The sequence below is a fragment of the Dipodomys ordii genome, unplaced genomic scaffold (assembly GCF_000151885.1).
Source record: "Dipodomys ordii isolate 6190 unplaced genomic scaffold, Dord_2.0 Scaffold7, whole genome shotgun sequence".
Classification (NCBI taxonomy): Eukaryota; Metazoa; Chordata; class Mammalia; order Rodentia; family Heteromyidae; genus Dipodomys; species Dipodomys ordii.
The window spans coordinates 12,142,980-12,156,902 of NW_012267223.1; the positions used below are offsets into that span (position 1 = coordinate 12,142,980).

At 46.7% G+C, this 13,923-nt stretch overlaps 1 protein-coding gene and 1 long non-coding RNA gene across 2 annotated transcripts in view; one reads left to right on the forward strand and one right to left on the reverse strand.

Moving 5' to 3' along the window:
- Window positions 1-6,682: 6,682 nt before the first annotated feature.
- Window positions 6,683-9,157, reverse strand: LOC106003081. The gene is made up of 3 exons (XR_001175973.1): window positions 9,081-9,157; window positions 7,181-7,337; window positions 6,683-6,756 (listed from the first exon to the last, which is right to left on the reverse strand). It is a non-coding gene; the product is annotated as an uncharacterized LOC106003081 (long non-coding RNA).
- Window positions 9,158-9,309: 152 nt separating this feature from the next.
- Mrps23 (mitochondrial ribosomal protein S23) overlaps window positions 9,310-13,923 on the forward strand; it is a 6,783-nt gene continuing 2,169 nt past the window's right edge. Inside the window, exons 1-4 of the mRNA XM_013008854.1 lie at window positions 9,310-9,397; window positions 9,770-9,940; window positions 13,051-13,128; window positions 13,415-13,541. Of these exons, the coding sequence (XP_012864308.1) occupies window positions 9,354-9,397; window positions 9,770-9,940; window positions 13,051-13,128; window positions 13,415-13,541 (420 nt within the window). The 5' untranslated portion in view covers window positions 9,310-9,353. The remainder of the gene's footprint in view (window positions 9,398-9,769; window positions 9,941-13,050; window positions 13,129-13,414; window positions 13,542-13,923) is intronic.

Below are 13,923 nucleotides of genomic sequence, written 5' to 3' on the forward strand. Positions count from 1 at the left end.
CCAGCAGGTGGGTTTGCTAGAGCAACAAGGCCTTGTTATGCACGGGTTGGGCTAAGCAAGCCAAGATTCAACAACTCCAGCTCTGAAAGTTCCTCACTGATGGGTATGGACTAGTGTCCGCAACCCAGCAGCACCTGCACACTTGCTAGAAATGCCAATTCTTATCTTGACTGTAGACCTAATATGTCAGAAAGGGGGGTGGAGGAGGTGCAGCCCAGCAATCTGTGATTCCCATGCATACTAAAATTTGGGAACCATAGCTCTAAACCAATCCTTAGTACTGGTTGCATCGGTGGGGGGGGGGGTGCACGCCAGTTCTGGGGCTTGGACTCAGGCCCTGGGCACTGTCCTGAACTTTTTGCTCAAGGCTGGTGCTCTACCACTTGAGACAGTTTTTTTTGCTAGTTGATTGGAGATTTAAAAAAAAAAAGTCTCACAGATTTGTCCACCCTAGCTGGCTTCAAACTGCAAAGCCTCAGATCTCAACTTACCAAGTAGCTATAATTACAGGCATGAGCCACCCAGCGCAAAATCTTTTAGTTAATTAAAAAAAGAAAAAACAATGCTGGGCTGGGATATGGCTTAGTGGTAGAGTGCTTGCCTCACATGAAGCTCTGGGTTCGATTCTTCAGTACCACATAAACAGAAAAAGTCGGAAGTGGTGCTGTGGCTCAAGTGGTAGAGGGCTAGCCTTGAGCAAAAAGCCCAGGGCCGTGCTCAGGCCCTAAGTTCAAGCCCCAGGACTGGCAAAATAATTTTATAATAACAATAATAATAAATCCCAATGCTTCCTACCCTGAACAGTTAAGTCTGAGATCTAGCATACCAGACCATATTAGCCCAGTTACCCTTGCCCAATAACTTCTTTATGGATGATAATTTATCCAAGATTGCAGAGCTAGCACTAACTACATTAAGCCAGAAAAGGAGGTCCAGATTGACCCCAAACCCACACCCTTGATTCGTCTATTCCCCTCCTGACCTTACTATGCTCTATGTACCCACACCATTGGCATCACCAAGGGGCCTGTCAGCAGTGTTTATTATTGGGCCCCACCCCACATCCACTCAACTGGCAACTGGGGTGCATTAAAATAAGCCCTTCAGTGTGTTTGGGAACCACAATTCCATACACAAAGTCCTGCCAGTGCCCCCTGGCTCTTCAAAGGCTTTGGTGTTTCTCATTTGTCCCCACCTTGCAACGAAAGAGATCATAGGGTCTATAAAGTACTGCACCCAGAACTGACATGGTTATTACCATATTGAAATCTAAACTCTCCCTTTTTTTTTTTTTTGGCCGGTAGTGGGGCCTGAACTCTGGGCCTGGGCGCTACCCTTCAGCTCTTCAGCTCAAGGCTAGCATTCTACCACTTGAGCCACAGTGCCACTTCCAGCTTTTTCTGCTTATGTGGCTCTGAGGAATTGAACCCAGGGCCTCATGCATGCAAGGCAAGCACTCTACCACTGAGCCACCTTCCCAGCCCCATTCTCCCTCTTTTCTTTTGAGGTTTCTGTTTTAGGATAGGTGTTGGAGAAAAAAGAGGAGAATTTGGTGTGAAGACCCAAAGGAGGCAGGCAAGGTGCAAGATGCTAACCATCATAGCCACTCCCATCTTTGGATTTTTTTTTTACATGAATTATTGCACCTAATCCAGCTCCCCCCCCCCAACAATGATATGAAATCAGTATTGCTCTCATTTCACCCCCAGAAAACTGAGGCCTGGAGATGCTGAGCTCTTTAACAGTAAGTGAAAATATGTAGATCTGAATTGCAAAGATGATGCTAATTATATGTTGGGAGTCAATGGGGGACAGTTAATAAGACCCAGGATCCCTGCATTGATGCCATTTGTAGAATACAGAAAGAGTACACCTGCTCTAAACATCTCAGTGACCTGTGATTTAGTAGTATGCTGGAACTCTCCCGCTGGTATTCTCCATCTGGTTTTAGAAACAATCCCAACATGAACTCCTTCTGCTCATTATCACAACATAGATTAATTTGCTGGATTTGCAGGCTGGGCCAGCTGGGAGAATTGCTGGAGATTTCTGGAGCTGGAAGTTATTAATGAGGTTGTGTAAATCTGCCACCTGGTGGTCATCATGCAGAAGTGGCAGTCACTGACCACAGGGAGAGATCATTATTTTGACCTCAAGCCAGACAGAATGAAATTTGTTCCATATGTATATATATAACACACTAGATGAGGGGGTGCTGGGGGTGGGGTGCTGATCGGAACATATTGTAAACATGTGTCCAAATGTAACCATGAAATCCCCTTCTGTATAACTAATGTATGCTAATAATAATAAAATAAAATAAATAGATAGGCAGGAGTAGGGATGGATTGCAGGGCCTTATGCCTACTAGGCAAGGGCTTTACTAAGCTACATCCGGGTCCTAAGAGTCACTCTTCTTTCTCATGTCAAGAGGATTTTTGCAGCCGGGCACTGAAGGCTCACGCCTGTAATCCTAGTTACTCAAGGAGGCTGAGATCTGAGGATCATGGTTCAAAGCCAGCCTGGGCAGGAAAGTCCATGAGACTCTTATCTCCAATAAACCACTAGAAAACTGGAAGTAGCACTGAGGCTCAGGCAGTAGAGCGCTTGCCTTGAGCTGAAGAGTGCAGGGACAGTGCCCAAGCCCAGAGTTCAAGCCCCTTGACTGACAACAACAACAACAAACTTGGGTGACTTGGTTATCCCATTTACAGACTAGCAGACTTGCTGTCATCAATCAGAAGCTTGTTAGCGATGAAGAGTTTAGGCCTCACCCCAGATATCGAGTCAGAAGGTGTATGTCTCAAGCTCTCCAGGCGGCAAGTCCTGTTCATACAAGTGGGGTTGTGTGGACCTCGGAAGAAGAGAAGGTCCCACACCAGCCCTGAAATGTCTGCCTCAGAGGGGCCTCATCCTTGTGTGGTGTGCCATGGCCTTAGGTTCCAGTAGCAAAAGGCCAGACTGCTGTTCCCAGGCCCAATAACTCCCATTCCTTGGCTATGGAAAAAAATCCAAAGGGATTCAGACTTTCCTGGCCAGGAATAGGCACAATAGTAGCTACTCAAGGAGGCTGAGATTTGAGGATCATGGTTCAAAGCCAGCCAGGGCAAGAAAGTCCCTAAGACTCCTATCTCCAATAAACCACCAGAAAACAGAAAGTGGCACTGTGGCTCAAGTGGTACAGTGCTTGCTCTGAGCTGAAGAGCTCAGAGACAGCGCCCAGACCCAGAGTTCAAGCCCCATGACTGACAAAACCAAAACTGAAGTGGAACTGTGGCTCCAGTGATTGAGCACTAGCCTTAAGCAAAGGAAGGTTAGGAACAGTACCTAGGCCCTGAGTTCAAGCCCCAATGCACAAAGTGCTAATCTCTCTTGAACTGGTCTCCTTAGGGGAAGAAAAGGAAAGAGCAGGCAGCATGTGAAATTGTCTTGTCAATTTTAGATAGGGTTCAGCTGTAGGACATTACTGTTCTAAGTGTGAAGTCAGACGTTGTCACCACATATTTATTGAGCAGTTACTGTAACAGGCTGTTTTAAGTATTTTGCAGTTAGCAAATCATTGACCTCTCATCACAAGCCTTTCTTCTTATCCTTTGTTTTCTTTGACAGGTTCTCCCTGTGTAGCCCAGTCTGCCCTTAAACTACAGATCCTCTTGCTTTTGCCTCCTGAATGCTGAGCTTATCCCCATTTTACAGATAACTAGGTTGAGGCCAGAAGATTATAAAAAGCAGTCTATCACTGGGCTCTGGTGGTAGCTCATGCTTATAATCGCATCTACTCAGGAGGCTGAGATCTGAGGATTGTGGTTCGAAGCTAGCCTAGGCAGGAAAATCTATGAGACTCTTATCTCCAATTAGCCATTAGAAAACCAGAAGTGGAACTGTGGCTCAAAGTGATACAGAGCTAGCCTTGAGTTAAAAAAAAAAAAAAAAAAAAGCCCAGGGACAGTGCCCAGGTTCTAAGCTCTGAGTTCAAGGCCCACAACCCACAAACAAACACACAAAAGTAATCTATCCATCTGTGATGCGCAGAGAACAGCCGGAAATGGACATAACCAGGCTGCCCAGTGGGGGATAGTCCCATCCAAGCACAGCATCTTCCCTATTAGTAATTTTGGGAAGGCCTGCAAGGAAAGCTAGGCCAGAGAGAGGGCCAGATGTGGGTAGCAGGGCGGGGATCACTGCATCCTCATTTGTCCTAACTTGACTCTCTCCATCTATCTATTCACTGGAAAGCTCTCTGAGAACCAGTAGTGAGCCAAGCACCAGGCTGGGTGTGGGCTGGCAGAAAAGAGAGGCAGGCCCAGTCTCTGAAAGAGGCCCCACTAGACAGACACCAACACGTAAACAGAACAGAGCTGTGTGGGAAAGAGAAGTTTCAGGAGGGAGAGTGGAGATCAGGGAACTCCCCCTGCCTGGCTGGGTGCAGGGGTGGGTGTCCCAAGACAATGTTCAGCTAGAAGAGGGAGTGATGCCCAACAGCCTGGAGAAAAGAAAAGGCACTTCTGTTTCCTCCTTCAGTGTCTCCTTCCCTACCTTCCATCCTCCTTATCTTAAGAGTCAGTGGGTTTCTAATTTTTGTTGTTGTTTTGGGTCTTGCTAGATAGCCAAACCTGTGAAGGCCTATAATTCTTTTTTTTTTTTAATGGGGGGCGGGGAAGTCCTGAAGCTTTGAACTCAGGGCCTGGGCACTGTTCCTGAACTTCTTTTGCTCAAGGCTAGCACTCTACCACTTGAGCCACAGCATCACTTCCAGCTTTTGATATTTATGTGGTACCGAAGGCTTCATGCATGCTAGGCAAGCACTTTACCACTAAGCCACCTTCCCAGCCCTTGGCAGTTCTTATACTGTGTATTGACTATGTACAATTGCTTTCTGTCTTTTAAAACCACTAAAACTGTTCCTGGCCCTGGATCTTTGCCACACACGATTAGCAGCATTCACGATTTCATCAATATGCTTCCATTTTTCACTTACCAACGTGGGTCCCCTATTGGGAATGCTCTTTTATTTTGTTTTGTTTGTTTTGTCTGACAAACCCTATGTACTTCTTAAATTGGAGCATTATTGACAAAGATGTGGACAGGATACAAGGAAGCTGCACGAAATAGGCAGCCTCCACCCCCTAGAAGGGATACAAGCTCATGAGCTGAACCTAGTGAGAGAGAGAGACAGAGAGACAGAGCTGTGTAAAGAGCTGTCCAGCTGGCCTCAGGACTGTGACTTTATGTTCCTGGCTTGTGCAGGAAGGGAGTCAGGATAAAGAAACCGTGCTCCTCCTTCCCCCCCCCGCCCCTCCCCCCTGCCCCCCCCAAGGCCTGCCATTGAGTACTAACTGGATTCCAGCTGGAAGTTGGAAGTAGAGAGCCAGGGGCTGAGGATACAGTCTGCAGAAGTCAGGGTCCTGTGGTACACATCACGGTGGAGAATGGCAGAGGACCAATAAGAGCTACTCAGCATGCACACTTACAAACCAATATTATAGTCTCAACTATGCCTCTTCAACTTCTGTATCTGAAAGTCCTGACCCTCAGTGCCTCAAAATTGAGTTGAAATGAGCTCAGAAGGGTGGAGCCTAGCTAGCCTAATAAGATTGTTGTTCTCTCAAAGGATTAGGTCACAAATTTTCACTCATAAAGACAAGACCCTATGAAGACACGGGGAGGGGAGTTATTTGTCTCAGAAGCCACCAGCCTTACAACAGAGGACACCATGAACGTGGACATCAACCTCCAGAATTGTGGGAAAATAAATTTCTGTTGTTGTTTTTTTTTACCACCTACTATGTGATACTGTATTATACAGCCCCCAACAAATACAAGGATTCCAACAAGCTATGCAGAGCATTACTTATCACATATGTATTTGCCTCTCCATCTCCCTGACTGAATGGTTGCTGTCTATAGGACTCAGCATTGAGTCAGGTTAAGTGCTCCAGTGCTTCTGGAAAGAGCAGATCTGTTCTGAAGAAAATAAAACAATAAAGCAACTGATGGACTATCATCAAAGGGCCGCACTCGCAGGTGGCCATCCATGGCTCAGGATGGCAACAGCGATGCTGGCACAGTTATGACTGGCCTCTGCCAGCACTCACTAGGTGCCCGCCCCCTTCAGCTTTGAGAGGCTAGGGTCCCACCCCAGGATGCCTCAAATGTCCCTTCTTTCTGTTCCCAATAGCACCACAACCTTCTCCTTTGTCATGATTACGTGTGTGAACTTCTGTTGTAGGTTCACAATGTTTCTGATCAATCATACTCCCACGGTCCTAAAATCTCTTCACATTATCTACCAGCATTCTGGCTGTCAACGGTAATGGCATACTGTGATTCTGGACAGGGAAATTTCAAAGGCTCAGAAAGACAAAGGGACTACTTCAAGGTGATATAGAAAAAAGTCTTGTCTTGAAATGTCTCCCCCATGGAGGTATTAAGTCTCTGGCTTTCCTCCCTGAGCCTTCTTTTTTGTGGGAGGGGGGTAGGGAAATCTTGGGGCTTGAACTCAGGGTCTGGGCCCTGTTTCTGACCTTTTTTGCTCAAAGCTAGCTCTCTACCAGTTGAGCCACAGCTCCACTTCTGGCATTTTGTGGTTAATTGGTTATAAGAGTCTCACAGACTTTTCTTGTCTGAGCTGGCTTTGAACCTGGGTCCTTAAAACTTAGCCTCCTGAGTAGCTAGGATTACAGGTATGAGTCATCAGCATTTGGCTCCTTTCCTAATTCTTCAGCACTGAAACTGAGCTGGTTCAGGAAGCAGGCCCTGGTGGGAGAGAAGGGGGTGTGTGTGTATAAGATGGCAGATAGCTCTGGCTTAGACAGAATTAGAAAGTTATTGAGGTGTGGTTAGGCTATATTTAGCTAGGAATGTGTTTGCTCTCCCCAGAGAAGCCTTGTAGACCTCCCTGGGACTAGGAGCCGAGAGCCTCCAACAGCTGGCCCAGGGGCCTGTGCTGTGTGCACTCTCATTCCAGAGGGCCCTGAGGCAGCCCTGAAGTCCAGCTTTCACTTCTGCCCTGGCTCAAACGTCACCACACTCCCTGCCTCTGGGAACAGTTTTCTCCCTTAGCCCTCCAGTCCCTAGCACTAGGTAGTCCTATGGGGTTCTGGCAGCAGCCCAGGCTGGGCTGGATCCTGGCTCTATTAGTTGCCAGTCAGAGGAGATACTTAACCTCCTGAGGCTTTACCTTCTTTTGTGTAATGAGGATAGCAGCTACCCAGGAGGCTGTGGCTTCAGAAAGTTAACACAATGATGCTTGACACTCCCTTTAGAGTGGGAGGATTTGGGGATGACTGCAGGCTCTTTTCTGCTCTGTTGACAAAGACAATAGAATCCGTAGAGACCTGTATGTGATTCAAAACATTCATTGTATTATGAAGTTCACTTATGAGTACGAACTCTTTTTTTTTTTTTTGTCAGCTGTGGATCTTGAACTCTGGGCCTGGGTGCTATCCCTGAGCTCTTCAGCTCAAGGCTAGCATTCTTCCACTTGAGCCACAGAGCTATTTCCGGCTTTTGTGGTGCTCAGGAATCGAACCCAGGGCCTTATGCATTCAAGGCAAGCACTCTACCACTGAGCCACCTTCCCAGCCCCTGAATATGAACTCTTTTATTTATTTATTTTTTTTGAATCTGGTCGTGGGACCTGAACTCTGGGCCTGGGCGCTGTCCCTCAGCTCTTCAGCTCAAGGCTAATGCTCTACCACTTGAGCCACAGCGCCACTTCCAGCTTTTTTATTTTTTCTGCTTATGTGGTGCTGAGGAATTGAACCCAAGGCCTCACGCATGCAAGGCAAGCGCTCTACCACTGAGCCACCTTCCCAGCCCTGAATATGAACTCTTTACCTGGCAAATGACTGAGACATAAAGAAAGGAAGAAAGATATTCTCCATTCTCTCTACCAGGAACCCAGGACCTAGGGCTTGATAGGCAGGTGCTCTACCCCTAGAGCCAGGCCTCCAGTCCTAGTTTATTTTAATAGCTACACAGAATTCCATAGAAGGCATGAGCCACATTTCCAGCCACTTTTCATTTGATAATTTTCTCTCCCTCGTACAAAACAACAGTGGCAGGATGATGATTCATGAACAAATACCATGATGAAATTATTCTTTATGTGTCTGTGTGTGTCCCTGTCCTGGGGCTTGAATGCAAGGCCTGGGTGCTGTTCCTGAACTTTTTTTGCTCCAGAATATCACGCTACCACTTGAGCCACAGCTCCACTTCTTGTTTTTACTAGTTTATTGGAGATAAAGGGACTCATGGACTTTCCTGCCCAGGCTGGCTTCAAACTGTGACCCTCAGATCTCAGCCTCCTGATTAGCTAGGATTACAGGCATGAGCCACAGGAACCTAGCTGTTTTGATTTTTATGGGTTGCTTCCCCTGGAGTGTGGTCATTCACATACAACCCTGGCCCTTTATTATTTTTTACAGTTTATCACTAAGAGCGTAATTCCCCCTGACCAAGTTTCCTTATCTAATTTGCTTGCTCAGGACACTGGTTTTCAAGCTTAGCTGCGGCAGGTTGGTTCTGCTTGCTTCCAGGGGAGGGAACACCAGTTACAAACAGCATCTTTATGAGTGTGGATCCAGTGGCTCTCTGGGAACAAGGGACTTAGGTGGTGAGTGCTACAAAGACAGGTGGAGGAATCAGGCCTAGGGGTGAGCAAGACCTGGTTAAGTGATGTTCCTTCCTGGACCTCAGTTTCCTTCTGCATAATCTCCCACTGGTCACGATTTAGGTTTGGAACCGGATACTGGTGGCTCACAATGGTAACTGTTGCTACTCAGGAGGCTGAGATCTAAGGATCATGGTTCAAAGCCAGCCTGGGCAGGAAAGTCCACGAGACTCTTATCTCCAATTGACCAGCAAAAAGCCGGAGGTGGAGCTGGGACACAAGCGGTAAAGTGCTAGCCTTGAGCATAAAAAGCCCTAGGGCTCAGATCTCTGCCTCTATTATTCCCTGGTTTTCCATTCACTCTCCTATCATATTTCCTCTGTACAGCCTGACCTGCTGGAGAGGACCTGGCTTCACAATGCCAGAAAGGGTAAAGCCAAAAAACAAAACAAAACAAAAACCATACGTGCTCCTCCCCAGGTCCATCATTTATTACTTCTTGCTTGACTTTGGCTCCTTTCCTTTCAGCTCTGCAATCGAGTGCTCCTGTCTGAAGCTGGCGACCAGCCCCCCCGGAGCGCCAGGTTCGCCCATCGTTTGCTTCTGTCTGGCTCCGCTCTCTGGCTGGGGCTGAGACGTCACATGCCATCCTGGGCTCGGCCAGCAACTTAGATCCCCTGGCCTTAGGAGCGCTTCCGGTTCCGGTGGCGGTCGGACTTGTGTCCCTGCAAGTGGCGCCATGGCGGGGAGCCGCCTGGAAACTGTGGGCAGTGTTTTCACGAGGTGCGTGCTCCGGGCTGGGGGTGGGCGCGCCCCCGGGCGGCGGCGGCCCCGGGCGGCGGCTCCCGAGCTCACCCACCGTGGAGGTCCACGGAGGAGGAAGGGAGGGCGAGGCTGAGCGGCCTCCTCTCCAGGGAAGGGCCGTCCTTTGCGCTTTCGGTGGCGGGACGGGGTGGCCGGGGTTGGGACGCGCGTGGGGTGTGGCCCGGTGGGGATGGGGTGGAGGGGAGCGGGGCGCCGGGGGGCGGCCGTGTCTTCCGTGGAGGTGGGAACGGCCCTGCTTCCTCCTCCTCCTCCTCCTCGGGTCCATGCTGCGTAGTGACTTGGCTGTTCCGGGCTCTGCCAGGCTGATCCAGGGGCTCGATTCTGTCTTAGGACCCGGGACCTGCTCCGGGCGTCGGTGTTGAAGGAGAAGCCCCTGTGGTATGACGTCTACAAGGCCTTTCCGCCGCTGAAGGAGCCGGTGTTCCAGAGGCCTCGCTTGCGTTACGGCAAAGCCAAAGCTTCCATTCAGGACATCTTTTACCACGAGGATCGGATCAGAGCGTGAGTGCACAGTCCCCGTAGCGATCGGGACGCAACCGAACGCCAGAATTGAAGCCAGTTGATAACAAATAACCAGTCGAGTCAGGGGCACAGAGCCGGTCTTGTATATCAAGTCAGAATGTAGCAAGCATCTCAGCCCCCTTTACCCTGGGAGGAAAAAGTTCTCGAAGTGGACTTCGGTGTCCAGTAGCTGATCCATCATTGAAGTTATAGACACCTGTTTCCTGAGCACTAGGCACTGTGCTAACCGTTGGCTAACCGTATCTCATGGTTTTACTCGAACAGTACGAGTAAGGTCGTCTCCCCCACCTCTTTTTTTGGTGCTGGTCCAGGGGCTTGAACTCAGGACCTGGGTGCTGTCCCTGAGCTTTTTGGCTCAAGGCTGGCATAGTCTACCACTTGAATCAGAGCTCCACTTCTGACTCTGTGTGTGTGTGTGTGTGTGTGTGTGTGTGTGTGTGTAATTGGAGATAAAAATTTCACACATTTTCCTGGCCTGGTCTTCAGATTGATTTCAGTCTCTTGATTAGCTAGGATTATGGGCATGGACCAGTGGTGCCCAGCTCTTCTCTCTCTCCCTCCTTTTTTTCCATAGTACTTTCTCAAGGTAGACGAACAAGTATGTTCTTGCTCTGTGTGGATCTTTTAGAGATGAATATGGGATCTTTGGGGGAATTTGAGATTATATAACACACACACATACATATATATTTTATTGTAAAGATATTGTACAAAGGGGTTACAGTTATATGAGTAAGGTAATGAGTACATTTCCTCTTAAGTATTATTACCCATCCTTTGTTTTTCCCCAGTAGAGTTTTTTTTGTAGGTCGTGGGTCTTGAACTCTGGGCCTGGACGCTGTCCTTCAGCTCATCTCTTCAGCTCAAGGCTAGTACTCTACCACTTGAGCCATAGCACCACTGGTTTACTGGTGGTTTATTGGAGATAAGAGTCTCATGGACTTTTCCTGCTCAGGCTGATTTTGAACAGTGATCCTCAGATCTCAGCCTCCTGAGTAGCTAGGATTATAGGCGTGAGCCACTAGCACCTGGCCCAGTAGAAATTTTTAAGTACCTTTTTTTGCTCAGATCCATTGCATGAACTTGATTAGGATGCTTTTGTTCTTCATTTACATTATCCTCATCCATCCTTCAATGGATAGCACTGGAAGTGGTCTCTGGAGAAGGTGAAGTGTTTTGCTGCTGCGTGTTCTCTCTGTCTCTCTCTTAATGTCAGTACATAATTAGTTAAACCTTTACTTTTATCTTTGTACCTCCCCCCATCCCCTTATCTAACATGGTGGTTTTCATAGTTTCAAGAATTTAATAGCAAAATAAATTCCAGTGTTGTCAAGAACTAAATGTAAAAAGTGAAACAGCAATATTGGAAGACAAAAAAAAGAGAGGGGAAGGTAGCTCAGTGATTGAGTGCTTGCCTTGCATGCATGAGGCCCTGGGTTCTATTCCTCAGCACCACATAAACAAAAAAAGCCAGAAGTTGTGCTACGGTTCAAGTGGTAGAGCACTAGCCTTGAGCTGAAGAGCTGAGGAATAGCATCCAGGCCCAGAGTTCAGGCTCCACGACTGACAAAAAAAGAAAAAAATAATGTATTAAAGGTCTTTATAAACCCCAGAAGCCATAAAAGAAAATGTTAAAAATTTCTGCACAAAACAGTACAAAAGGCAACCAAAAAAATTTTTTTTCTGGTTATGTGGTGCTGAGGAATTGAACCCAGGGCCTCATGCATGCAAGGCAAGTGTCTACCACTGAGCTACCTTACCAGCCCCCCCCAATTTTTTTTTGGGGGGGTCCGGTCGTGGGGCCTGAACTCTGGGCCTGAGCGCTGTCCCTCAGCTCTTCAGCTCAAAGCTAGCGCTCTACCACTTGAGCCACAGGGCCACTTCTGGCTTTTTTCTTTTTGCTCATGTGGTGCTGAGGAATCGAACACAGGGCCTCAGGCATGCAAGGCAAGTATCTACCACTGAGCCACCTTCCCAGCCCCCCCCCCCAATTTTTTTTTAAAGGTTTGTAGCATATTTGACAAACAACTGATTTCCTATTTACATAACTACAATATGCTTATAAATTGATCAGCAACTAATCACTTGGTTTGGGTTACTGTAATTCAACAGACTGGATGGTTTATAAACAAAAATTTACTTGTTATAACTTTGGAGGCTGGAAAATATGAGGTCAGGGTATGAGCAAGGTAAATTCTGGAGAGCGCTTTCTTCCTGATTTGGAAGAGGGCTGTCTTGCTATGTTCTCACATGGAGAAGAGCAAAGAGAGAAAGCAAGCCTCTGTCTCATTTCTCAGTGCACTATTTTATGGCCTAATAATTTCCCAAGGGTTTCGTCCCTGAATTCTATTCCCTTGGGGATTAGAATTTCATTGTAAGAATTTTAGGGGACACAAACATTCAGTCCATAGCAACTGCCAAATAGAAAAATGGGCAAAGAATGTAGAAAGGACATGCAGTAAGGAAATTCAGTTTTCTTTGCAATGTGTAAAGATGGCCAGTCTCTTTCATTAAAGAAAAAGCAATTTGAAAGTACAATTAATTATAATATTTCACTTACCAAATTGGCAATGATAAAAGAGTTGGAATATATAGTTTGGTCAGGATATAGTAAACTCGATACTCACACATTACTAATGTGAGTATAAATTGATACCACTGTTTTAGTAATTTAGAAGGCTTCTTTCCAAGTAAATAAGTGCATGCCTTGATCCCATAATCATTTCTTTGAGCTTTTGCCTCATGTACTTGCAGAGTATACTGGGACTTCTGGGTGCAGGTAATCCTTGCAGCATTGCCTAGGGTAGCAAACAACTGAAAACAGTGTACACGCATTGATTTGATATGGTCTCTTAGTCTCTTAAGTTCAAAAGGGAAGATGGGAGGTGAGAACTGACTACTTAATGGAGTTCTTTTGGAACTAGATAGAGGTGATGCACAGTGTGATTATGCTACATATGCATTGGTGGCTAATGCCTATAATCCTTGCAACTCAGGAGGCTTTTGAAGCTAACCCAGGCAAATCCCAGAGGCATTTCTACATATTTACTATTATTGGAGATTGATATTGTACTTTTTACATTTTCTAGGAAATTTTATTCTACCTATGGATCTGGTCCAAAAGCTTTTGATCTGTTCAATCCTAACTTCAAGTCTACCTGTCAACGGTAAGTCATGAAGTCCTGAGTTATTTCCCCTATCTTCAAGGATTAATTATCAGTTCGAGAAGTTTTCGAGTACACTTTAGAAAAAGATGTTCCTGTAGGAAGATAATATTGAGGGAACGCTTGATACTATGTAACAATAACATGTCAGTTTTGTTGTACTGGAGTTTGATTCTGGGGCATTGTATCCACACAGGCACTCTACCACTTGAGCTAGTCCCCAACTTACATCACCGTGTCTTGACAGCGCTAACATACAGGTCTAAGATGAGTCTGCTTGGGTTTCCAGATTTGTGGAGAAGTATTTTGAATTGCAGAATCTTGGAGAAACAGATGAAGAGAAGTTATTTGTGGAAGCAGGGAAGGCTTTATTGGCAGAAGGTATCATTTTAAGACGAATAGGAGAAGCAAGGACTGTGAGTACTTCATTGTTAAAATTGTCATTGCCTGGCTAGGGATATAGATTAGTGGAAGAGCACTTGCCTGGCATGTAATGTGATTTTTTTCCTTATTTACATTAAAATTTTTAAAAATATATATGTATATGTGTGTGAAAAAAAAATATATTTTGTCGGTTTTGGGGCCTGAACTCTGGGCCTGGGTGCTGTCCCTGAGCTCTCCAGCTCAAGGCTAGTGCTCTACCACTTGAGCCACAGCGCCACGTCTGGCTTTTTCTGCTTATGTGGTGCTGAAGAATCAAACCCAGGGCCTCAGATGTGCAAGGCAAGCACTGTACCACTGAGCCACCTTCTCAGCCCCATGTCCGTACACACACACACACACACACACACACACACA